The 27,071-nt window shown below is 40.1% G+C and overlaps 1 protein-coding gene across 1 annotated transcript in view; it reads left to right on the top strand.

Moving 5' to 3' along the window:
* mapk8ip1a (mitogen-activated protein kinase 8 interacting protein 1a) overlaps positions 1–26,825 on the top strand; it is a 32,745-nt gene extending 5,920 nt beyond the window's left edge. Inside the window, exons 2-12 of the mRNA XM_061722175.1 lie at positions 8,204–8,279; positions 8,510–9,067; positions 10,309–10,842; positions 12,369–12,626; positions 14,040–14,115; positions 14,239–14,405; positions 14,493–14,596; positions 16,315–16,425; positions 17,832–17,902; positions 18,024–18,122; positions 20,303–26,825. Of these exons, the coding sequence (XP_061578159.1) occupies positions 8,204–8,279; positions 8,510–9,067; positions 10,309–10,842; positions 12,369–12,626; positions 14,040–14,115; positions 14,239–14,405; positions 14,493–14,596; positions 16,315–16,425; positions 17,832–17,902; positions 18,024–18,122; positions 20,303–20,375 (2,127 nt within the window). The 3' untranslated portion in view covers positions 20,376–26,825. The remainder of the gene's footprint in view (positions 1–8,203; positions 8,280–8,509; positions 9,068–10,308; positions 10,843–12,368; positions 12,627–14,039; positions 14,116–14,238; positions 14,406–14,492; positions 14,597–16,314; positions 16,426–17,831; positions 17,903–18,023; positions 18,123–20,302) is intronic.
* Positions 26,826–27,071: the final 246 nt, after the last annotated feature.

Here is a 27,071-nt window from a genome sequence, read left to right as displayed (position 1 = left end):
GTTTTACTGATGTTTCCAGCGTGTGAGATAAGTGAGGAGGACGGGGAGGCCACCACTGAGACTCAGGGAGAGAAATCTCCTTGAAATAAGGGACATATTTAGAGATGAATAAAACAACATCCCCCTTGCAGGCGTTGGCTGCCTCCACATATTTTCAGCTTTTTGCAGACTGAGAAACGGCTCTGCTGAGTCAGCTGTACAGGAAACCATATCACTGTTCGTGGCTCACTTACGTGAAATTCATATATAAAATGGAAAGAGAGTGGACGGGACTCACAGCAGAGCTCCTCTGTTCGACAGTGGTGATCTCGTCACGTGCTCATAACTTGTGTTGTCAGATGCAGACGGAGGAAAGGAAAGATGAGACAAAAGATTCATTCACAGTTACAACAAGAAGAAAAAAGCCAGGGATGGGAGCAATCACGGCAAGATGCCAAACCAGCACAAAGTGACGTAAAGAGGATGTAAAATTAAAAGAAAAAAGAACTTCATGTTGTCTGAGCTTGAGGATATCTACATGGGTGTTTAAAGTCAAAGTGTGACTTTAATACAGTCACACTAGAAACAAATCAGCGAGCCGTTAACATTTACATGACAATGCATTGTCAATACTGGTCCGTGGTTTCCCACCAATGCTGTTTTCCATATATCATATTGCTGATCTGAATATACGCATATATTTTTTAATTATTCATCAAAATTAGGCAACTATACATATTGGACTCCACAGTCATTCATTTCCTGTGGTCAAGTGTAGGGCTTCATCTTAGCAGGTGGGGTGGCCCTGACGTTTGCGCCTCAGGTTTTGGTGTAATTGTATGTACAGAGAATGTGGCATTAAATGAAATTGCCACTACTGTATGTACAGCACACAGCAGCAGAGTACTGGGCAGACTCGAGAGGTTGCACAATCAGTCAAACAATTCTGCAACAATTCAGGCTTGTAAAGTAACGGCGTTTCCACAGTCTCCGTATCAGTGTTTACTTTTGGTTCAGTTAACATCCTGGATGGATGTGTTGCACAACACAACCCAGATGAGGATGCATATAATATGTACTACATACTAGTATAGAAGTCATCGTTATGTCACTTTAAAAACAACTAAAACCCTTAAACAGAGCGAACCACTGTAGTGTTGGACTTATTGTGGGATAGTGGGCCTGTTGGTTTTGAGTAAGGGCCAACCATCTAACTTCTGGGTTGAGGCTCATGCAAAACTAAGATCTGTTGCAGCTTTAGAAAAGAAATAAATATATTTACAGCCTTGATAAGAGATAACGTTTTGGTGTCAATCATTTGATTTCACATCCATGACAACTCATTACCACATCAGGGAAATTGATATAAAATGAACACGTTTACTTCCTCATCCGTATCCGTGCTGTACTAACAACAACACTGCAAAAACTCAAAATCTTACCAGGAATATTTGTCTTATTTCTAGTTAAAATGTCTCATTGTCTCATTACACTTAAAACAAGTCATTACCAGAAAAATAACTAATATATATAATATAAATATAAATAATATTTTCCTGTTTCAAGTACATTTTCACTTGAAATAAATCTGCCAGTGGGACAAGATTTATCTTCTCATTACAAGCTAAAAAAATCTTGTTCCACTGGCAGATTTTTCTACTTATTTTAAGTGAAAATCTAATTGAAACAGGTGAAAATTGTTGTTTTTTTCCAGTGCTGAGTCTTGTTTCAAGTGTAATGAGATTTTTTTGACTACAAATGAGACATTTTAACTAGAAATAAGAAAAATATTCTTGTTAAGATTTTGAGTTTTTGCAGTGAACAGTTGGTAAATAACCCAGCATCAGCTAAATACATCAGTTATTTTAGATTTGGCCATCAGATCAACACATGAAACAGGATATATAGTTTTTAAACGTCTGCCGGCAGCTCTGCAGATATTTTGACGGGTATTGGCTAAAGGACGTGTTCAGGCTGCATTTGTAAGTTCAGGCTGCATTTGTAAATAAGAATTTGTTCTTAAATTGCTTGCCTGGGTAAATAAAGGTTAAATAAAAAGTAAAAAGGAGCTGGTACCACTGCTAACTCTGATTTACATGCAGTCCCCCCAGGCAACATGGCTGCGCTCAGGGCAAGGAAGAAGAGGCTTCAAAATGGCTTTTCAGAAACAGATGGATCACGTGACTAATGGTTCCTCCACTGTACTAACAGTCTATGGTTATGTTTGGAAAAATACATTTGCACACTGCAAATGTATTTAGCATACAACGACATTTTAGAAAAAAAGAATATGCACTAGAGGTGTAGTACACAGTTTCAGAAACACTCATGCTATTTAACAAAAACTGTTAAAGGAGCACAGAAACATCCAACATATTGCTTCGTATGTGCAGTATGCAGTTTAGAAATGGCTCATGTTGACAGGCAAGGTTGTCAAGCTCCCAGTTGCAGCGTGCACTTTGAGCAGCGCAGGTACTACCTGTCAGTTTTTGAGCCATGAGCGTGAACGGCACAGCGGTGCTGCTGCTGATTTTAGCATGCAAGATGGGAGGGGAGGGACACAGCCAGAGTGTGTTTTAAACAGTCGACACTGAGTCACTGAGGGAAAACTGGAGAAATATGCGACTTGTATGAAGTGACCCAAAGGGAAGCTTGACTAAAATTAATATGAAGAAAACCCAGGTGACTAAATTGAATTACAAGGTCAAACTAAATCAACCTTATGAGCTCAAATGAGGGCTGATTCCAGTAGACGCCAGTCGCTGAGCTGTTGCTCAGTATGTAGATGCAGCTTTTAGTCATGGGCATGCAGCGTGAGGGCCGTCGAGAGACACACCCTCACCACATCTTAGGCAATAACAATCACGAATCATTCAGATTTGAGGTGGAAGGTTCAAAAACAGGCTGAGAGTGAACACAGTTCAGAGAAATGTAAACAACCTCAGCTGTAGCGGAGCAGGCGGGGGGGCAGGGGGGGCGGCCGCCCCGGGCCCACTGCTCCGGGGGGGCCCACTCCGAAGAGGGAAAAAAAAAAAGGGTTCTGAATAAAATAAGGAAAGTTGGACAGTATAACACTTGCGTTCATAAGGATAAAGTTGTTTAAAAAATAAAAATGAAACAAATAGTCCCTTCTCCCCGTGTGTGTCTGCCTGTCCTGCACGGGTTCGCACGCGCATCTGTTTAAGGCTGATTTATGGTTCCGCGTTACACCGACGCAGAACCTACGGCGTAGGGTGCGCGTCGCCGCGTAACCTACGCCGTAGCAACGCGTCGAGCCAGTTGTCGCATCAGAGCCTTAAACTCATGCTGAGTTTCAGCAGCTGAAGTTGATTAAAAACTCTCTCCGGGCTGCATTGATGAGACCAGACTACCAAACCTCACCTTGCTCTCAATCCAGAGGGACATACCGTATATGAGAGCAAGTTTATTGTGACCAAAAAGACGATTCATTAAGAAATCCAGTGCTGCGGTTGAGGTTGCCAGATCTGACAGGTTCCAGCCCAAATGCAACGTAAAACCCACCGAAATAATGAAAAACCAGCCCGAATCTTACATTCTCTTGTTAAAACCATAAATTATTAAATGCATAATACATTTCATCTTCACATTACTAAATAACCTAAAAAAAAGTTCAGGCTCCAATTCAAAAACTACAATAAAATGGAGCAGATTAAAGCAAATATATTATCAGTGAGTTTATTGTGTAAATTTCTACTTTTCTCTGCCATAATGGAAACTTTTTTTTGTTAATAATTTCTCCTAAATATTTAGTAAAACCCAGGAAAAGCAGCCCAAATATATATTTTTTTAGCCCAATTGGGCTGAAACCTGCCCAACCTGGCAACCTCACCTTGCTCTCAATCCAGAGGGACTTCGCCGTTGATAAGAGCAAAGTGATTGAAAGGTGAAGAACCGGCTGATGAGAAAAAAGTCGAAATTATGAGATAGAAAGTCGAAATGATGACTTTTTCTCATAATTATGACTTACCGTGGGGATATTTTTATTTTTAAGGCTAAGATTTCATCTTATTTTTTTGTTTTACTGGCGGAAATGAGCTTCCATAAAAAATCACTGGATGTCATTTGATTTTTATCTCCAGTTCGATACTTATATCTTAAAGTCTGCATTAGGCTTATAATTAGGTTTGACATAATGACTGGTAAATCCATGGTGCTGAAACCTCATTTGAATGGTTCTGACCGTGTCGCTGCTGCTGTTGGAATTGTGGTTGGTTGGGCCTGATCTGTGGCATTTTTAGCGATTATTTTCTAACGGGGATGTTTAGGCCACAAGGGCCCATCTAGAATGCTTCGCCCCCCCTAGGCTGGGACCCCTGCTCCGCCCCTGAACCTCAGCTAAAAAATAAATCAGGAAATCAATGACTAAATGGTTTTTACAGAGAGGGATTAGCTTTTATTATCTCACATCCACATCGACATGCAGTAACCATAGTAACTGAACATGGTGTGAGACAAGAAAGACTGATGTGTGAGTCAGCGCTCTGCGTGGCTGTTGTGACGTTGACTCTCCTACCACTTCCTGGCAGCAGTGATGTTATCGGGAGTAATGAGTGGACAGAAACTGGACTGTGTGTTCGTGTGTGTTTAAAGACCCAGTCGTGTGCCGGTTTCGTGCTCTCATGCTGCTGCTCTCGTCCATCAAGGACCCATCTCTCCCCGGACACTCACTCTTTGAACTGTTGCCATCAGGCAGACGTTTCAGGAGACTGAAATCACGCACAAACAGACTCAAGAACAGTTTCTATGCCAGCCATAACTACACTCAATACTGCTAAATACTCAAACTGACTTTTTCCATGTGCAATACTGACTGAACCGTGCAATACCTGCCATAGAATCGTGCAATACCCGCCATAGAATCGTGCAATACCCGCCATAGAATCGTGCAATACCCGCCATAGAATTGTGCAATACCTGCCATAGAATCGTGCAATACCTGCCATATAATCGTGCAATACCTGCCATAGAATTGTGCAATACCTGCCATAGAATCGTGCAATACCTGCCATAGAATCGTGCAATACCTGCCATATAATCCTGCAATACCTGCCATAGAATCGTGCAATACCTGCCATGGAATTGTGCAACACCTGCCATAGAATCATGCAATACCTGCCATAGAATCGTGCAATACCTGCCATATAATCCTGCAATACCTGCCATAGAATCGTGCAATACCCGCCATAGAATCGTGCAATACCCGCCATAGAATCGTGCAATACCCGCCATAGAATCGTGCAATACCCGCCATAGAATTGTGCAATACCTGCCATAGAATCGTGCAATACCTGCCATATAATCGTGCAATACCTGCCATAGAATTGTGCAATACCTGCCATAGAATCGTGCAATACCTGCCATAGAATCGTGCAATACCTGCCATATAATCCTGCAATACCTGCCATAGAATCAGGGCCGTGCCGCCCATAGGGCAGGTTAGGCAAATGCTAGGGGCGCCAGCATGCCAGGGGGCGCCATGCAACCAGCTGTTTTTTTTTTTTTTTTTTTAATAAACTTTTGAAAAATTAGAAATTAATACATTAAAAAACAACAACAGTACATATATAGCCAAAAGTCTTTAAATAATAATGAAATCGTTTTTCTAATTTTAATTTCTGCCTGGCTGCATCCTTCTGCCTCTCTGGCAGCCACAATTGATTTTGCTGCGGTCCCTCACCTCAACTCACTCGCGTGCGGCGCCCCCTCCCCCACCCACTACGCCGTAGCTCTGCGTTGCTGTAACGCAGAACCATAAATCAGCCTTTAGCCAGTTGTCGTATCAGAAGGAGCCTTAAAGCAGGAAATATGTTTTGATGTGGATGTAAATATGTTTTGTTATGGTTCTCTGCCCACCGCTGGATGAAACCATCATTGGTAAGCTGTCATAATATTAATTATTTCTGATAACATTGTCATGACGCTGAATATCAGGCATTTCCTATATTGTTTGTTGCTGTTTGACCACCGTGTCTGATTGTGCTAAATACAATTCGTTGCACATTGTAAACTGTTGTTGTGTAGGTTGAACACGTGTCTGAATTGATCTACTCAGTGAATCCGACATCTATGGCTAAGATGAAAACTTAGCCTTAAAAATAAAAATATCCCCACGATAAGTCATAATTATGAGATAGAAAGTCAAAATTGTGAGATAGAAAGTCATAATTATGAGATATAAAGTCGAAATTATGAGATAGAAAGTCGAAATTATGAGATAGAAAGTCGAAAGTATGAGATAGAAAGTCATAATTATGAGATAGAAAGTGATAATTATGAGATAGAAAGTCGAAATTATGACATAAAAAGTTGAAATTATGACTTTTTATGTCATAATTATGACTTACCGTGGGGATATTTTTATCTTATTTTTTTCTTTTACTGGCAGAAATGAGCTTCCATAGACATCACTGATGTCATTTGATTTTTATCTCCAGGCTAATACTTATATTTTAAAGTCTGCATGAGGCTTATAATTAGGTTTGACATAATGACTGGTAAATCCCTGGTGCTGAAACCTCATGTGATAGTTCTGACCGTGTTGCTGCTGCTGTGGTTGTGTGTCAGAGAGCTGATCTGTGGCATTTTTTTAGCGATTATGTTTTAACGGGGATGTTTAGGCCACAAGGGCCCATCTAGAATGCTTCACCCCCCCTAGGCTGGGACCCCTGCTCCGCCCCTGACCTTGACAATCATGTGCCTTTAAGAAATCCTCACGTTTTATTGTTAAACTTACTTCTGATTGTCTGCTGAAAATCTAGATAATTGTTGGGAAAACGGGAGCGATGCTAACGTGTTAGCCGGTCAATGGCTATAATGCTGTTGTTATTGTTGTTCAAATTGTTATTGTAAGATGTTGTGGGCTAAATTGAGGTTTTTACAGGGTATTTTGTATATAGTTATTATTGGTAGTAGTTGTTATTTGTGTGCAATACCTTTTACTTGACCTATTTTACTATTTGAAATTGTGTTTGTGTTTGCACTTGTTTCTTTATTTAATTGCTGCTCTGAGTTGTTGTATCACTTATTTATTACATATTATATATTTAATTATTTAATACATCCTAAAGAAATTGCCATTCCGTTTGTGTGTGTGTGTGTGTGTGTGTGTGTGTGTGTGTGTGTGTGTGTGTGTGTGTGTGTGTGTGTGTGTGTGTGTGTGTGTGTGTGTGTGTGTGTGGTGGTAGTGGACGGGACGGGACGGGACGGGAACGGGGTGGGGGGGCGCCAGCAAATATTTTGCCTAGGGCGCCAAATGGGTCAGGAACGGCCCTGCATAGAATCGTGCAATACCTGCCATAGAATCTTGCAATACCTGCCATGGAATTGTGCAATACCTGCCATAGAATCGTGCAATACCTGCCATGGAATTGTGCAATACCTGCCATGGAATCGCGCAATACCTGCCATAGAATCGTGCAATACCTGCCATAGAATCGTGCAATACCTGCCATGGAATTGTTCAATATACCTGCCATGTAATCGTGCAATACCTGCCATGGAATTGTGCAATACCTGCCATGGAATCGTGCAATACCTGCCATAGAATCGTGCAATACCTGCCATAGAATCGTGCAATACCTGCCATAGAATCGTGCAATACCTGCCATGGAATTGTGCAACACCTGCCATAGAATCATGCAATACCTGCCATAGAATTGTGCAATACCTGCCATAGAATCGTGCAATACCTGCCATGGAATTGTGCAATACCTGCCATAGAATCATGCAATACCTGCCATAGAATTGTGCAATACCTGCCATAGAATCTTGCAATACCTGCCATGGAATTGTGCAACACCTGCCATAGAATCATGCAATACCTGCCATAGAATTGTGCAATACCCGCCATAGAATCCTGCAATACCTGCCATAGAATCGTGCAATACCTGCCATAGAATCGTGCAATACCTGCCATGGAATTGTGCAATACCTGCCATGGAATCGCGCAATACCTGCCATAGAATCGTGCAATACCTGCCATAGAATCGTGCAATACCTGCCATAGAATCGTGCAATACCTGCCAAATGTGAATACTGTATGTTGTCTTCATGTTTGTGTCCTTTTAGAGATGATTTATTTTTATAGTTGTGTTTTAATATTTTTTTTTTAAACCATGCACCTTAAAGGAGATTGCATCCAATTTTGTTGTACCTGTACAAATGACAACAAAGACATTCTATTCTATTCATTAATGCTCCACAGGACTCCATTAACAACAACTCTCTAGGCAAGAAGAACAGCTGGAAGGACTCCCACTCTTCCTCCCCTCGCATCACAGGTACGAGCACATGTCAGTCACGTGTCGTGCACTTAGAACTGTCTGGTCGGACATGAATGAAGCCTATTCTCCCCAAAAATTAAGTGAAATGAATCGTGAGAGGGCTCCTCTGTTGCTCTAACACTTATCCGGTATAAACCTCTTACTGCTGACTACTTAATCCCCCTGTGTATAGAGTACATCTGGTTAGGTAACAAATAATCAGATGTTTTCTGTTTGCATGTGTTTAGGGGATCTAACACCTACGGATGCCAAACCAAAAGCAGAGGACAAAGTCCGCAACGGTGCCCAGCGCCGCCTGGCACCGAAACCGCCCACAGCTGCCGGATCCCACAGCAGAGCCAACACTCAGGCGGCTGCCGCTGCTGCAGACACACGAGCTCGGACACGAGAGCGACTGACATCCGGGGTCACCCACACGCAGGCCTCTAACACACCCAGGGCTCAGCGGCGGGCAGGAGGAGGACGAGGAGCAACAGCCATGAGGGAGAAGAGCCTGGTGGAGCTCAGAGGAAAGGACGGGGTGACGGAGAGAAGAGGAAGTCGGCCGTGTCAGGAGTCCAAGACCAAGGACAAGGACAGGAATGAGAGACAGAGGGAGGCGAATGGACTGAAAAGCCGGGTGGTGGCTGATGGGAAAGGAAGAGGAGGCACAAAAGTGAGCACCAGAGCAGGCATCAAGACGAGCAACAAGCCGTCCAACAAACCCCAGGAGGTTTATCTGCCGGCCATGGTGGTCCCACGCACACCTGTAGCACAGAGGAACCAGGAGAAGAGCCGGGACCAAGGTAGTGTGCACTCACACTGCAGCCCAGCGTGCTGGGAAAACCTGAAAAAAGGCTCCAATAAATCAAAATAGCAAGTTTCTAACATATCTAGGAAAAGTCACATTTAAAATACTAATATTGAAGTAATGAGGCGTTAAAAACACAGACACATTAGTATGATATTTAATTCATATGTTATGGGTGTTTTGTGGGTGTTGTCATGTTTGGATCAATATTTTGTTGGGATTTCCAGGTCTCAACCACAATAATCGATTTTATCTACATTTGTGTGTATGCATGCTTTAATTTACAGTTTTTTTTATTTACTACAAACCGGTCAATGAAAACTCTGGATTTGTTAAAACATTACATATATTCCTTTCGTTCATTTGTATGAAAGCTTTTATATACTTGTAGCCAGTACTTGAGTTGTAAAAAAAGAAATCAGGGGGGATGGTGGAGTTTATCATATGAGGACAGATAATTTGTGCTGATTACAAATAATGTAATATATTACAAATAATAGCAGTGACCAAAACAGCTGCAGAAATACTGCAGGAATGACATAGCAGCAGTTAAATGCAGCCTTCTGTAAGCTTTAAATATCCACTGGGCTTACATCAAATACATCAAAACACAACAATAAAAAACACTTTTCTGAACTTATCAATATGACTCTGTCCTTCACAGGATAAGTAAAATGGATCGCTGCAAAAACTCAAAATCTTAACAAGAATATTTGTCTTATTTTTAGTTAAAATGTCTCATTTTAGTAAAAAAATCTCATTACGCTTAAAACAAGACTCATCACTGGAAAAAACAACAATTTTCACCTGTTTCAAGTAGATTTTCACTTGAAATAAGTAGAAAAATCTGCCAGTGGAACAAGATTTTTTTGCTTGTAATAAGAAGATAAATCTTGTCCCACTGGCAGATTTTCCTACTTATTTCAAGTGAAAATTTACTTGAAACAGGTGAAAATTGTCAAATAAGTTATTTTTCTGGTGTTATTTTTCTGGTGATGACTCTAAATGTTGAAATAGCAGTAAAACCACATTCATTGATTAAATGACATAAGGGATGGGAAGTGGGGATGGCAGTTTTACAGGGGGGATGATTTGGACCGTTTTTATTTCAGGAGGGATGCCATCCCCCCTCATCCCCCCTCAACTCCAGTACTGATTACATATATTCCTTTAATTCATTTGTATGAAAGCTTTTATATACTTGTAGCTGAATAAAACTCTACTTTATATTCTTAGGTCAAAACCATGACAGGACCCAGGACCCGCCTGCACTCTCTCGCTCCAGCAGCGAGGGGGGCTCCAACAGGATGTCCCTGAGTTCAGACACGGAGGGCCCGCCGCCGGGGCCCCTGAACCCCTGCGTGTCCCTCAGAACCAACCCAGACATCAGCGAGGAGGACGGAGAAGGAGACCCTACTCCCTGCCTGACCGTGCAGAACGGTCTGACCTCCAGTCACGTGGGTGATGATGACAAGGCAGAGATGGATTGTACCACGTCAGAGACAGATGCTGGGGAGGAGAAAGGTGGTGATGCTGCTCAGCCTCAGCCACGGAGCGAGGCTGCAGCGGGCTTGAATTACGACGCGGTTAAATACACTCTGGTGGTGGATGAACACGTGCAGCTGGAGCTTGTTAACCTCAAGGACTGCCTGCACACACGCGAGCACAATGACGACAGCGACGCAGAGACTGTCTACCAGTCAGCCAATGAGGACGAAGACCCGGAGTACAGGGAGGAGAGGAAGAAGAGCGAGGAAGCAAGGAAGCAAGGTGATGACAGAGTCATGGATAACATCACTGTTTACACAAGATTAGAATAAAGTTTAGTATCCTTCACTAAACACATGACATAAAAAAGGAGAACATAATAGAATAGAATAGAAGACTTTATTGATCTCCCAGAGGAGAAATTCAGTCGTGCAGCAGCCAAAACACACACACGCTTTATACAAAAAATGTAAAATAGAAATAACAAATAAATAGTTAAATAATAAAAAAGAGCAATATAAAAAGTAGAAAAAGAGTATGTACAAGAGAGAAAAAAATAGTAAACACCAAAAAAACGGATAATATTTACAAAACATTTACAAATATTTTCAAAAATACGTGAGGTATTTAGTGGTTATTGCACTTATAAAGAGACAGGTTTATAAAGGAAACAGAACAATAAATCTGGTGTTGTTTTTACAGGCATGAACAAGCTTAGAAAAGCATAATTAGAGCAACTACTATTGAATTAAATCAAACTATTGTGTATTGTTTAACTCTGTTTTTAAGTTAAATGCTGGGTGTTCGTCTTGGAGTTTGACATAAAATGCAACCTGAAAGTCTGCCAAGGGAATAGTGGAGGTGTGCAATCAGTAAAGTCTGTCTTATTTCTCTGACTTATTTGTATTTCATATCCTTTGCATATCTTTTTAGTTGCTTATGGGCAACTAAAAAGTCATGTTTAGATATCTGAGTCGGAAAAACTCAAAGACAAAACATCTACAGAAGTTGTAGTTCACAGACAGAAACTCAGATCACTCACACTCACTCCTGAACTTGCATCAATTAAAGGCAAAACATGGGAAGAAAGGAGTTTGAAAGTTTGAAATAATGAGTTTTCAATCAGAAGTTGGTTAGGTTACCTTTAATCGGTTTCCTTTGTGTCCTAATATGACTTCTCAGGCTAGGCGTGTTCTCTCACACAGTAACAATGTGCTTTAAGGATTATTGAGCCACATTCTGTTTACAGCAAAGAAAACATCAGTGTAGGTGTTTCCCACCTGACTATAGCATAATTGACCTAAAGCAGGAGTGTAAGGACGTCAGTCCTCAAGGGCTGCTGTCCTCACTGCAAAAACTCTAAATCTTACCAGGAATATTTGTCTTATTTCTAGTTAAAATGTCTCATTTTTAGTCAAAAGAATCTCATGACACTTAAAACAAGAGTCATTACCAGAAAAATAAGTTGTTATTTGACAATTTTTACCTGTTTAAAGTAAATTTTCACTTGAAATAAGTAGAAAAATCTGCCAGTGGGACAAGATTTATCTTCTCATTACAAGCAAAAAAAATCTTGTTCCACTGACAGATTTTTCTACTTATTTTAAGTGAAAATCTACTTGAAACAGGTGAAAAATTGTTGAGTCTTGTTTTAAGTGTAATGCGATTTTTTTGACTAAAAATGAGACATTTTAACTAGAAATAAGACAAATATTCTTGTTAAGATTTTGAGTTTTTTGCAGTGCTGCATGTCCCTGCTTCAACACAAGTCAAAAAACCTCAAATGTTTCCTTGTTTCCTGTTCCAAGAGAGGAGGAAGGAGGATGAAAAGAGAAGAAAAGAGGAAGAAGAAGCCAACAGGAAGAGGGAGGAGGATTTGAAGAGGAGGAGAGAGGAGGAGGTGAAGAGAAGGAAGGAAGTAGTGGCGAGGGTCTACAAGCAGCCTAAGGTAATGTCAACCACAACTTCAGAGGAAGAAGAGTCTAACGGAGGAAGAGCTGGAGTTCCCAGGACCAGGAAGTTCCTCAATCTGTTTGCAAGCAACAGCAGCGAATACAGCGCCACAGGTTGGTATTATCTGCAAATACTTTTGTTCAAAACAGATCAAATGATCCGAATTCTGACGTAGTTGATGTGGATTTGTAATCCTCAGCTTCAGCTCTAGGAATTTACCCCAAGTCAGAAAACGTTGGGGCAATGTGATTTTTTTTTTTCACAATATGTGATGTTTCCCTTCCTCATTCTTATATCATTCATCAATATATATAATTTTGTTGCATTTCAGGCCTGCAACATATTCTTAAAAAAATAGTTGGAAGAGTATGCTGAAGCTTTTATCACTTTCTAATGTTGGAGGTCCTTCTCACTACACTTAAAAGGAAATCTGGTGCTAACGGTTTAATTGATGAAGAATTTCAGTTTTTATATTGATTTATAAAGAAATAATCCTGCAGGACTCTCCAGAACCTGTACCCTCATCTCCCCCTCCCATGTACTGTTTGGAATGGGTGGATAATTCTGTTTTTTATCGTCTTGTTGAACACCCCTGAACAAATGCCGTCATGTTGAAGGCAACCCACGTGGTTCTTAAACCACTCTATCTTTTGGCATCATGCGGCCGTCACAGATGACTTTTTGTACATGACATGATGTGTACATGACAAGGGCACTGATACAAGTCTATATCAACACACACCCTGTTTCTGACGCTCTGGATGGTCCAAAGGAGAGTAATATCAAGTACAGTATCTGGAATACTGATTTCACTCATGAAACATAATGTTTTTACTGTGTGACAACAAGCTTCACACAAGCATAGTACAGTTTTTTATTGGGATTTTTTAATGTTGTGGGTGTACATTGTAGTGCTGGAAAATGTTTTTTTCAAAGTAATCCATTGCTCATGTGGTTACATCTATCGATTCATTAATTAATTGATTGGAAGTCACGGGGGTTCTGTTTAGGCTTGTGCTGTTGCCCATTGATGAAATTCTTTCCTCAGATGGATTAATGATTTTATCGTCTGTGGGTGAAGAAATATGCAAATCCCATCCAATCCTCCTTTAAGGACCTTTTTAAAAAAAAAAAACAAAAAAAAAACAACATTTCAGAGATTTCTCATGCATTTGTTGACAGAGTGGAGATCATCTGTCCATCCTGGCTCAGTGGAGACTCTGCATTTCATTAATACTGCTTTTTTTTTTATCACATCAGTCATTACAATCGCCTGTTTGAAATAACATCATTTGAAACAACATTATTTGTGCTAAACTGCCCGAGTACTAACTTTTTAAAAGTGTATTGGAGGCCTGAAATGAAAGTGAAGTGATACAGATGAAGTGAGGTTTTTTTTTTATAGGTTTCAGATGGTGATTTTATCACAATTTGCTTAAATGTTAACATTTTCAGGAAATTAATTAACAGTCCTGACTTGATGCCGCTGACAGTTAGGGGAGTAACGTTTGTGCTGTTTCTCTAAGGTGCTGCCTCGTTTGGTGTGTTCTCCTGTGTGCTGGACGGCGTGGAGAGGCAGCAGAGCCACAGAGCTGTCTACAGGTCTGTAGACACACACACACACACACACACACACACACACACACACACACACACACACACACACACACACACACACACACACACACACACACACACTGACATCTGTTGCCTCTGCCTGTGCAGGTTTGTGCCTCGTCATGCAGATGAGCTGCAGCTGGAGACAGATGACCCGGTTCTGATGCTGAAGGAGTCCGAGGATCTGTGGTGTCAGGGTTACAACATGAGGACGGGAGCCAGTGGCATCTTCCCGGCCTTCTACGCTCTCCGGATCCCCAAAGACCCAAACAGTGGTACGGAGCACCAGAGCGGCCCGTTAGAGCAGCTCCAGCGTGACGACACTGAGCTCACACGTCTGCCACCACTCTCGTCTCTTGCAGTGTGGAAAGATGGCCGGACGGAGAGGTTCATGGTGCGCTTTCTGGGTTCGGTTCAGGTTCCCATCCACATGGGCAACGACGTGCTGTGTGCAGCAATGCAGAAGGTACAGATGATTCATAGGAAGTATGCAGAGAAGCCGTTTTGTAGCCACCAACTACAAAAAGTAAAAATGATGAGCGCAAATAAAATGAATGTTGCAAGCAGCAATGAACGGGCCCTCGCACCATTGTGCACGTTCAGGCTGCAGTGGAAGCTTGTATGACTTGCATGTAGATTCTTCTGGCCTGGACATTTAGCGGATGACACCACCCACGACTCTCTATATCAAACCATTCAAAAGTTATGGCAGAAAGTAGGAACTATCAAATCTGGACCAATCAGATGAAGGGGGGTGCGCTTTTTGGCATCTATCGTCGCCACGCTAACGCTTTTGACTGAGAAAAGTAATGTGCATCGTCGCAGGATGGAGATGCACATTTTGATGTATAACACACCTGGGTGCACGTTACGGTTCGGGCTGCATTAACGGCCGAAGAAATGGCATAAATTGCGCCAAAATGACACGATTAATTCAAAATCGCAGACTTCCTGTTCGGTTTCGGCCATGGCGCCAAAAGACTTTTCTTTAAGTTGCGACATGATACAGGTGTGTACCGATTTTCGTGCATGTACGTCAAACCGTATTGTGGGGCTTGAGGCACAAAGTTTTCTAGGGGGCGCTGTTGAGCCATTAGGCCACGCCCATTAATGCAAACCATTAAATATCAAATTTTTCACCTGGCCTGGCTTGCGTGCAAAATTTGGTGACTTTTGGGGCACGTTTAGGGGGGCAAAAAGGCCCTCATTTCGTCAGAAGAAGGAAAATAAAAAAAACGAGAATTTTTTTTTTCCTGCAGATACAATAGGGCCTTCACACTGTCAGTGCTCGGGCCCTAATAACTTAGTTACTGTTTGTTCTCACAGCTCTTAAAAGACAGTCTGGTATTGAGGACACCAACTCACATTGGCACTGGCATTTTTGAAGGAATGAATTGTATTAAGGAAAGGGTTGATCTTTGTGGCTGCAGCTTCAGGCACCTGTCTAACCATGTCTTATGTCTGCTGTTTGTTTATTTGTTTACTTGGACGGGCTGTACTGGGTTTAATTGCCCTTCGGGGATAAATAAAATTAATTGAATCGAGTTGAATAAACATTTCAATTCATTACTCAAACATTGCAGAGTTTAAAGCGTGTCCTTTCATGGGTACTGCTTCCGTACCAAATCATCATTACAGTCACCAGATGTCATCATCTGCTCTGAAATAGCATTATTTATATTCTGCCATGTCCTCAATAGTCTACATAGTTTCTACATCCGTTATCAACCAAGGTGATAAAAGCTTTACACTCCATTTTGTCAATATCTTCCAGGCTGTAACTTTAACAAAATGGATGTACTTTTACAACATCAACAGGAAAACTCGCAGGGGTCAAAGAGACACAGGGACAAATGATCAGGCAAGCGGGGGTAATGGAAATTAAACATACCATTGCAAACTAAAAACAGTTTCAGAATAAAACGGGAAGTGAACCCAAAACCATGATACTTTATATTGCTCTATAATGCTTTTCATCAAAAATATTAAAATGAAGCAACTTTAAAAATAAAAAGGGGGGGTGTCTCAGCCCAAGTCTCCCTGGTGTGTGTGTGTGTGTGTGTGTGTGTGTGTGTGTGTGTGTGTGTGTGTGTGTGTGTGTGTGTGTGTGTGTGTGTGTGTGTGTGTGTGTGTGTGTGTGTGTGTGTGTGTGTGATCTGACTGGCTGTTTGTTTGTGTAATCAGGTAGCGTGTAACCGGCGGTCGGCCGGCCAGCCGCCAGCGCCCTGCGTGCTGGAGGTCAGTGTGAAGGGGGTGAAGATGAGCGTCCAGGACCAGTGCCACTCTGCACACCGGGTACGTCAGGCTCCGCATCAGGAACATCAGGAACATCAGGCAGCGCCCCTTAGTGGAAACTAGCCGTCACTCCACAGTTCTAGAAAAGGGATACATTGTTTTATGGAAAGTCAACCAAGAATGATTACATTTTTCTTATCTAGCTTTTATTTAAAGAGATCACATAAATATATGTGATATATTAAAAAATATATCATATATATTTTATATCAAAAATGTATATATATATATATATGCCCTAGTTTAGTTTATTTATTTATTTGGTCGATCAGTTTCCATTGATAAATACATTGCATTTCATTTCCTTTTGTAGGAAAGAAATAATAAAAAAAGAAGTAAGGAATAAACCGACCAAAAGGTGTAGGCTGAAGCCTAAGCTTATTGTGCCTACCCTTTTTAACTTTGTTTACTTCATAGTACTACTACTGTACTAATACAACAAGGACAAACAATCTACAACAACAACAAAACAACAGCAAAGTAAACAAACATGCAAAACAAGAGGGAAGACAAACGTAGATATGACAGAAAAATCATGTAAAAAAACCAACAGAAGACGGATCTCAGAAAAACAACTAACAGAGAAAGTAAATAATCAATGCTTAGAGGAAACAAACACAATCTCTAAAAGAGTGAAAACAAAAGGAAACCAAAGACCAATCATTACATTTTTTGGTATATAAATATTATTACAACAACAATGTATGTATATATAGTTTTGTATCACACTAATGTTCTGTATCTTTCGATAATATTGGATTTATACATTGTTTTAAATTTATTTATTGAACTACAGTACTACTTAGGTTCTTACCAACATGGTATTAATCATTAATATATATGCAGGCAAAAAAAAATAAAAATAAATAAAGAGATCACCAAGTAAGAAAAACATTGTTGTTTCAGTCAGAAACTTTTCAATATTTCTGGTTCCACCATCAGGGACGTACAAATATTGACATATATATTGACATTAATATTAATTTTGTGGTAGGTTTTATTGACTGACTGATAAAAACAGAAGTCCTTCATCCATGCAGATATGTCTGAGATACCAGCTGAATGAGATCATGTGGTGGTTGTGATTGCTACAGTTTGACATACCGGTAATGTACATATAATAATATTAAGGCAGAGATATGAGTTTTCATAAACAAGAAGGAAGGAACCAAAGGAGTTGTTGTCTATTACAAACATGAGAGGCCCCGGCATCAACCCCTGGGGCATTCCGTTTATGAGGTGATGGTGGCTTTTGCTTTCGGCAAAATGTATTTATTTTTAGTGCAAACCAAACAAATGATGGAGAACTGTGATTTATTCGTATGAATCTTGGCTGAAACCATTTTGCAGCTATTTGAATCAAAAATCTAGGATTTAATTTTTACATTTTTTGTGTTCTCTTTCAGGGAGACCACTGTTACCATTTCTTTCAGTTGAAGAATATTTCATTCTGCGGCTGTCATCCAAAATACAACAGGTGAATGCAAACAGTTAAAGGATGAACCAATCAAATGAAGCAGACTGATGATCAGTTCATTCTCTGTTATTGAGTTGTCCCTCCTGCAGCTGGTCTGAATCCCTGAGTCATTGTTCTGCAGGTATTTTGGATTCATCACCAAACACCCCGACCAGCAGCGGTTCGCGTGCCACGTGCTGATGTCGCAGACAACGTTACACCCTCTGGCCGAGTCTGTGAGGTAACACCTGCTGTCTGTGTTTCAGTCGCTCAGATTTTAGTCTCCTGTGAAAATATTTAAAAAAAATTACTGATCAATTTCTTTCACTTGATGAGTGGCAGAAACCTGAAAACACTTTCTGTTCACCAGCACATCTATGGGCAGAAATATGTGCCACTAGAAACGGAATTTGAATAATTTATATTTGAATTTGAATTGCTCAACTTGAATAATTGCATTAAAAAACTGAATCTGAATCACATTTGAATTTGTATTGTTTAATTTGAATCATTGCATTGAAAAACTGAATCTACATTCAGTTCTCACAATTCAAATTCAGTTCTTCAATTTGGGTTTACTGGAGTTACTGTGCCAGACATCCGGGTCTTCCGGAGGAAGAGCAATTGAGTGCAGATACAAAGAACTCCTTTTCACGTAGCCTACTATAACCTCTATTTTAACTGAATTTGAATTGTGAGAACTGAATGTGAAAGTATAAAGAGAGTTGGATTTTCAGTGAGGATCAAATACAGTTTCAGAACAATTGAATTCAATTTCATAATGTGACAATCAGTTTCAAGTTTATAGAAATTCAGTTCCAAACTAATAAATTCAATTTCTATTTATGCTATTCAGATTCAGTTTTTCAATGCAATGATTCAAATTAAACAATACAAATTCAAATTATGGGATTCAGATTCAGTTTTTTAATGCAATTATTCAAGTTGAGCAATTCAAATTCAAATATAAATTATTCAAATTCAGTTTCTAGTGGCACATATTTCTGTCCATAGACATCATATGACTGCAGACAACAAATATCTCCTCTTTAGCCCTGAGTACTTGTAGGTTTTTGTAAATGTGATGAGATTACCTGCTCGGTGCGTGCAGGTTTATCAGGTGTGAACACTGAACAAGTAGAAAACAAAAGTACCTTCCTTGGTGAAGATGAAGCGATGGAGCGTACAGATGCTTCTGTCATAACAGTCAAGGTTGTGGATGTTGAAACCTGAATCTTGTGAGCAGCAGTTTTATTAGCCTCTGATATGAGCTGTTAAACTTTACAGTTCACTAAAAACATCATTCAGTTCCTCACTGGTTCCACAATGGAGTACTGGAGAAAAGCAACACCTTAACAATAAGGTTATGATTTATGGTTAAAAACATGTGTCATAATAAAAATACGTCATATATGAGGGGGGGGGGGGAAGTCATAATATTACAAGGAAATCTTTTTATTCATTGTTGTTATATAAAGACTGCTTTTCTCATGAATTTAATGTCCAAGTTAATAAGATCTCATTTTAAGTTCACATGTTAACTCTGGTAACAGTTTAATTGTTTTGTACTGTAAATGTATCACTTTTCCCTGATCTCCGTTGTACGGTTCTCCCCCAACACTCCTTCATTTATCTCCACCACATTTCCATTCATTATAGTCTAATAACTAATATTTACTAATATTCCATTACATATTTCTTGTTCTGCTTGACAGTATCTGGCTCATAAATGTATATGTTCACATTTATCTGTTTCTAAAGCTTCAAAACGTCTGTGTCGATACAAATTTCTTGCTGTTAAACGTGTCTGAGCTCACCGACTCTCTGATGACACGTGATGCACATGCACATGTGGTAAACACCACAAACACCAGCAGTAGTGATGCTGTCCAACAGTCAAATGTTAACTGAGTACAGGACTGTCTCAGAAAATTAGAATATTGTGATAAAGTTCTTTATTTTCTGTAATGCAATTAAAAAAACTAAAATGTCACACATTCTGGATTCATTACTAATCAACTGAAATTTTGCAAGCCTTTTATTATTTTAATATTGCTGATTATGGCTTACAGTTTAAGATTAAGATTCCCAGAATATTCAAATTTTTTGAGATAGGATATTTGAGTTTTCTTAAACTGTAAGCCATGATCAGCAATATTAAAATAATAAAAGGCTTGCAATATTTCAGTTGATTTGTAATGAATCCAGAATGTATGACATTTTTGCATTACAGAAGATAAAGGACTTTATCACAATATTCTAATTTTCTGAGACAGTCCTGTAATATTGGAGCGCAGAGGGAAGCTGGAGCAGCCTTTTAACAGCCTTTTAACAGTAAAAACTGTCCTGTGGTGATGCTAACCTTTCCATATCATGTGTTTTTCTTGGCTGAGGCATGTCTTCCCTCTGGTATTCCCTCAGGAGAGCGTTCCAGCAGTATTACAAGGACCACATCGGATACTCCTGTCCCACTGAAGACATCTTCATCGAATAAGTCTTCAGTATGAACTGAGGATTCACTCTGTGCATGTAAGCCTGGTCTTACACCCCAACTGGACCACTATCATATCTTCTTTGCATGGTGGATTTTCTTCTTCTTTTTTTTTTGTTGCATCCACTGAGACAGAGAGGTCCTCCATACTTTAATCACGTCTCAATGTCGATACCGCCGTGATCTACATGAGACATCCCAGACACGTAAACCCACTTTAACAACCACATAAACGTATAAAAACACATCTGTCTGTTGGCAGAATGATTTACGGTCTGTAAAAGCACGTATTTGTATTTAACATGAAACCACATGAACACTTTCACGTTGACTCAAACCCACAAAAACCAAAACATGGGAACTACGTATTCAGTCCAGACCGAGTCAGAACTAGACAAACCTTTACCGAGAAGAACATGGAGGGGTGTCGCACATGGAAGCAAAACAACATTAGAGATTATTTAATAATTTTTTAATATTTACATGTTCTCAATTGAAAGTGCATTCTTTGATTTTGACAGAACATTTTAGCAGCTATTCCTTAACCTGGATTCAAATGAATCACTAATCTGACAGTTCAGATGCTCGTCTGCCACACTAGCAGCTGTGTGAGAGCGTGAGCTTTAATTGTCAAAAACTTCACAGGTTTTTGGCAGAATGATGTTGTGTCTGTTCAACATATCAGGGAATCATTCATGGAGCTGCTGGCACAAAAATAGCACAGCTGAATTAATACATGTACGTAAAAGGAGCAAAACAAGCCAACGCATCTCAATGTAGAGTCGATGGAAAGTAGTCACAGCAGCCGGAGAAATATTCAGGTTTCTTCTGGATGCAACTTTGATTTATACGGGCCAGAACCAAGAGATGCAGAAAAAAACTGCCTCGGGACAGCGTTGGATAGGCGTACCAGTGGGCAGAGTAACGGACCAGCAGCCGTCTGGGATGTACGTGGTGGCGCTTGGACGCTCTTGTACGAGTGATCACATAAAACCCACCCCTGCACTATTGAAACTGATTATGTTCGTTCTTTTCTGGTGGAAACGACTTTTAACCGGACCAGACCCAGTTCACGAGAGAGTTTTCACCAAGCGGCTGGCCAGGTTACACGACAACCACAAAGACACACGAAATGCACACGAGAGAGACTCAAAATGACACAAAGCGACCACAAATCTAAAAAAAACACAAAAGGTCTTCAAAAAACATAGGCGCAAAGAGACAAGAGACAACTATAAAAAGTGATAAAACAATAAGAAAGAGGGATGTAATAATTCAGAAAGACAAAAACAGACACAGGGAAGAACAAAACTAACAAAAACACATGAAACACCTGCAAAAGAGCACCTATAAACCCACTAAACAACTACAAGAGACTTAAAGAGCATCTGAATCATTCTGAATTCAAATTAAATTCAGTTCAAATCCAAAAATACTTTATTAATCCCGAAAGAGAAATTTGAAGAGACTTATTGCATTAGTCATGACTTAAGTCTCTTCAGAGAGTCGTAGAGGTTTATTGCCGTGGGCCGGAATCCTGGAGCGTCTGTGCTGCAGCAGATCTGAACAAGTCTGGCTGAAGACACTCCTGAAACGGCTGTGAGGCCTTTAACGCGTCGGGCTCATGGCCCAGCAGACGAGCATTAGCACTCTACGAACATCCAGATACACTCGTGTGACGCAGTTTCACTGACATGTGAACTGCAGCACAAACAATTTGGCAAACATCTGATCATTCCAGTTTCTCAAGATTATTTACATTTTTCACTTTTTATGTACAGTATGTCTCTGAAAACCTAAAGAATAACCCTAAGACCTAAATGTTGACTTTTTTCAATAAAATGAGAAATAAGTGCAAAAATCAGCTTAAAATTTCTAGAAGGTCTTCAATTCAAGTCTTTGTGGAATTTGCAGATTGTAGTTAAAATCTAATTTTCTGGATCTTTCCTCATATTGTACCCAGGTGAATAACTGTAAAGTGCAACATATTTCAACAAGCTACTGAATATCTGCAGCGCGTCCTCCGTCTCCTTCATAGCTTAAACTCTGCTGAGTTTTTATTCAAGCATCCGTCATTTACACCAAAGCATTTGTTTAAAAGAAAAAAAAAGATTTTCCAGGAAGTTATGTCCTCGGATACCACAGGTTGTTAGCAAATTAAAATTTTGTTTCTTTTACAGTTTCTACATCAAAGACAATGATTCTGGATCTGTAATGCCAGTTTGAAAACTCGTAAAAGGGGGAATAAAAGACAAACTTCATGAAAGTTTTTCAGATTCAAAAACGAATAAGTTGAAGTTGCAATGCAGCAAAAGTGGCCGCTCGTGTAAGATCTGTATCCGATTTACTCGGCCTGAATGATTCAGGGCAACCAAGTACGTCTATTTAAAAAAAAGAGATTACGGTCATTCTTTTAACCAAAATGAAATCCGTCGTTGAGTTCAAGTAGACAAACCAGGTAACTTGAGGGCTTTGCTGCTGCAGCTTCGGTGACAGGTTCCAGATGCTGAAGATGTGGCGTCAAAGCAGGGCTGCATGTTCATGATGAAAAGATGTAACTCTTGTGCATTTAAACACGCTTCATCTGGACTCCATGAAGGAGCGCTTCATGCCGACAGTGATTCCCCTGCAACTTCAGATCTCTGAGGGATCTTCCTGTGCAAACGGAAGTGGACTTGCTTTGTTTTTCGGCACAAATGAGGACAGATTAACGTATCCAAAAATATCAGAGTATGGATTCTCAAACCCCCCCAGACTTGACAATCTGTTTTGAAGGTGAAGTTGCGTCATTTTTCTTTTTGCTGCTTTCCCTTTTCTTCCAAATGTGATGGAAAACGTTCACACAGTTTTCTTTTTAAGCAACAATAAGGCCCAAATGGCACTGTGCAATTTTGTGTGTGAGTGTGTGAGTGTGTGTTAGTGAGTGATTGAGATGGAGCGGACTGATCACAGGGGGAGGGGGGTCACTGTGGAGTCATGTATCCATATTTCTTCCAGATGAGGCATTTTCTGCTTTATCTGCTCAAGTCTGGAGACAGAGGTCAGATACAGATGTTGAAATACACAGCAATGGTGGCAGAAACAGTTCAACATCTCATGTTTTATTGGCATGAGACTGAGGTGGAGACAGCAGCTTTATGAAACCAGGATGCTGCTGTGTTTGAACTGCGTGCAGCGTTTCTGGGGCATCAAACTTAGTCCAGTAAAACTGTAACCTACCCTAATATAAAGATCAAATTTTGAGCTGTAAAACACCTATTTGGAGCTTTGATTTAACGGCGGTTGGTGTTCTTGCTTCAGTTTCCCAAACGAAAGGATATCCTGATGACAGAAACACAGATAATTCTCCAAAGAGTCTCTGAGCCAGATATTTGTAAGCGTCCTGACTCAGAGATGAAATGCAGCCACTGCAGTGAAAAGTTGAAAGAGAATAGTTGATATTGGATTTTAGGCTTCAAGTCGTTTTATAAGAAAATAAACAGCAACTCATTTCAACTGAATAGCAATGTTTTTACATCAATTTTCACCTTGTTTCTGTTCAGGAAAGACCCTATTTATAGTTTAGATAATGGAATTGTTCAGTAATAATTCTCTGTCATTGCCTTTCCACCAGAAAACCTCGGGGCCAGTTGCACAAAGCACCTCCAGTTTTTTCCTCAAGTGTGAGGCTTTAGACTAAGAGACTGGTTTAAAGATTCTTGCACTGAGTATCTTAAAAAGGAATCCTTTGTTGAGGGAAATTGTTAAGGAGTTCTCTGCATAGTTGGAGTTTTTATGGCAAAAACAATTTTACAGTTTTCAAAGAGACTTTTATTGTTTTAACTGTTGTCATCTCACACAAGCAGCGTGGCTAAAGAAAAGAAAACTGGACCAAGATTGCTTATTTTAGTTTCAAGATTGAAAAGTAACTAGATGTTCACTGAACATTAATTTAATGCTGTTGTCCCTGTTGAATGCTCACCTTCTTCATCTCCTCCTCATGTTTTTCTCTCTGACCACAGATTTTAGAAGACCTTCCAAAGATCTTGCATTAATAAGCTGTAGATCACTCATTGAGTGCAAAGTGGATGAAACACAACTGTGATCATATTTAAAATCAACTGGTCACTTTTGAGTGGATCAATAATTTCTCACAATCAGATGTTTTCTGGATGAAGTAACTTCATTCAATTATCTCCTTAAACTTCGCAATTAAGATACGTTTGGAGGTGCCTTACAGTTGTTTTTTGTTGTCTATGTTGGATTTCAAGGTCTTTTTTTGCAACAGTATAACTCATCTTTAAGTCCGTGATCAGCATAAGGAGAAAACAGTAACTACTTCTTATGGAACATTTTCGGGGACAAGACAAAAAGATGTTTTCTACAACTGATTTTTTTGTTAAGGAGTCCTTAACTCACGCTACAAGGTAAAACTTAATTTGAAGGGGCCGTATTATGATGTTCTGTGTTTTCCGATGTATCTATAATGTTGTAATGATAGTATCATACAGGAGACCAGAGGTTTACAGATATTATGGCAGAGCCTGTTGAGGGAATGCACAACAAACTGGAGTCTTGTGAACTCTTGTGAACTGCAAGATCTCTTCCTCTATCTTGTGTAAGATAGAGATTATTTTACTGATGAGGTCCTGTGTGATCCTGCAGGAATTTGACCAATTGGATGACATTTGAAGACGCATAACAGGGCTGAAACTAACTAGCCTGCAGCAGACTCCTCTCTTTTGTTTTTACTCTGACCCTGCAGCTGTTGGGCTGAATCGATTACAGTTTACAGTTAATTACAATGATCTCTGCACCAGAGCTACTGTAGAAGTCACAAAGGGTAAAACAAGGTAGCTAGAAATGATCATAACATGAAGGTGTTTGGTGCAACTGGGCCCTGCTTGTGGACCTGGTGCAAGAAACCAGAGAGCCGTAGGACCAGGGTGCATATCCAACAGACATCTGAGTAGGAAATATTCCGGCTGTACTGCTCCCAAGTGGCCACAACATTAAATTCAGCTTTGAGATCCAGAGTTTGAACTTTTGGAGTCACATTCAAACCGATTTGAGCAGAGGAAGTTTGGAGAAATAAAGCCTGACATGTTTTTGTGTTAAGAACCAGTGCCTATTTTCATTTTACTTTCATTTTAACTAGCAGGACTGTCGCTCAGTGATGAGTCTGTCCGCCTGAGGTGGTTGCCATGGAAACAGCGTTGATGAGCAATTTTGGCTTAACTGAGTGAGGAATTGGTGGAGGAATCTGCGTGTGTGTAGATAATCTCTCTCTAAGATGACTCATTATTTTCATGAACTTTGTTGCACAGTTGAAGTACGTTAAAATAAGTGTGTGATAAAATATATAATCCAGACAAAACCATAAATAATATTTATATATTTTTTGTAGCAGCCTGTAATATTTTCACTTGAATATGCAGTTAAACAGTCATTACTTGCTCACCCCAGTTCCCAAGATGCTACGGCTTCAAAATGAAGCCAAGGAGGCAACAATTTCAAACCCAATACGACTGATGGCCACGAGTTACTAATGTATCCCTTTAAGAAATTGTCTTTTCTCATCAAATACTATGTAATTACATTTCCCCCCCCCAAAAGCCTTTAGGGTTTTGTTAGTTTCAGTCTTTCCTTTAATGTCCTTGTGGTTCTTCTGAAAAAGAATTCCAACGTTAAACAGACAGAAGGCCTCAAAGATGCATGTGTGCAATGCTTTAAGGAGTCGCTCCAGCTCCAGCTCCAGCTCCAGCTCCAGCTCCAGCTCCAGCTCCAGCTCCAGCTCCAGCTCCAGCTCCAGCTCGCTACATTTTACCAAGTCAGAACAGGTTAGTTGCATTTTCTCCCTCTGGTATTAGCCTTGGGAACCACCGTGAGTCGGGGTGGATGCCAGGTACCCACGTGCAAGACATGACCTCACGAGTGCACACTGCTGGCAACAAATCAGATGGGAGATACCCAGCAAGCCTTTCTGCTCAGCGTCAAGCTTTAATCTTCTTGTTTTTAGGTGAGCATGAAGCTAATGTTCTGTGCACCCTCGCTGAATCATGCAAGAAAAAATATGAACTCTGTGGTTTTAGCAGTCACCTTTGTGATTGGCATGCCAGAACCACAGTTGCAATCCAGATGTGACCACACAGCTCATTGTGGGTCAAATCACTGCTGACCTTTACCGTCTATGTGTTTGTTTCCATGGCAACCATCCAAGGTTACACCACCATTAGCTGCTCCTCCAGAAAGTGTCTTTTCTGTGCTCCACTTTTATGACTAACATCACCGGCATCTACTGTACATAACTCATGAATATAAAGAAATCCTGTATAGAAACTGTATGTTTGTATAGAAGTTATAATTGTATGCTGTTACTGGGTGTAACGCCGCATGATATCAGTGTTGTAAAATGAAGACAAGATGCATTGATGGATGTTGATGGTGGTTTTTCTTGTCAATAAATCACATTTACAACAGTATTCCGAAAATATGTTCTTCTTTATCCCAGGATTCACGTTCATAAGTTCTGTTCAATGTCAATTATCTGTGTTTCCAGCTGGCTGCTTTTAGATCCACAAGCAATGATGGCAGTATATAAAAAAAATAGTTACTGAACAAAGTACACTGCCTTCAAGAGAACAATTTCCCAGGGACATCCATGCAGTTTTCAACAAAGCAATATAAAAGCCACCACTTGTCAAATTACAATAAAAAAGA

Source organism: Cololabis saira, chromosome 5 (assembly GCF_033807715.1).
Source record: "Cololabis saira isolate AMF1-May2022 chromosome 5, fColSai1.1, whole genome shotgun sequence".
Taxonomy (NCBI): Eukaryota; Metazoa; Chordata; class Actinopteri; order Beloniformes; family Belonidae; genus Cololabis; species Cololabis saira.
This window is presented reverse-complemented; position numbering and strand designations above follow the sequence as displayed.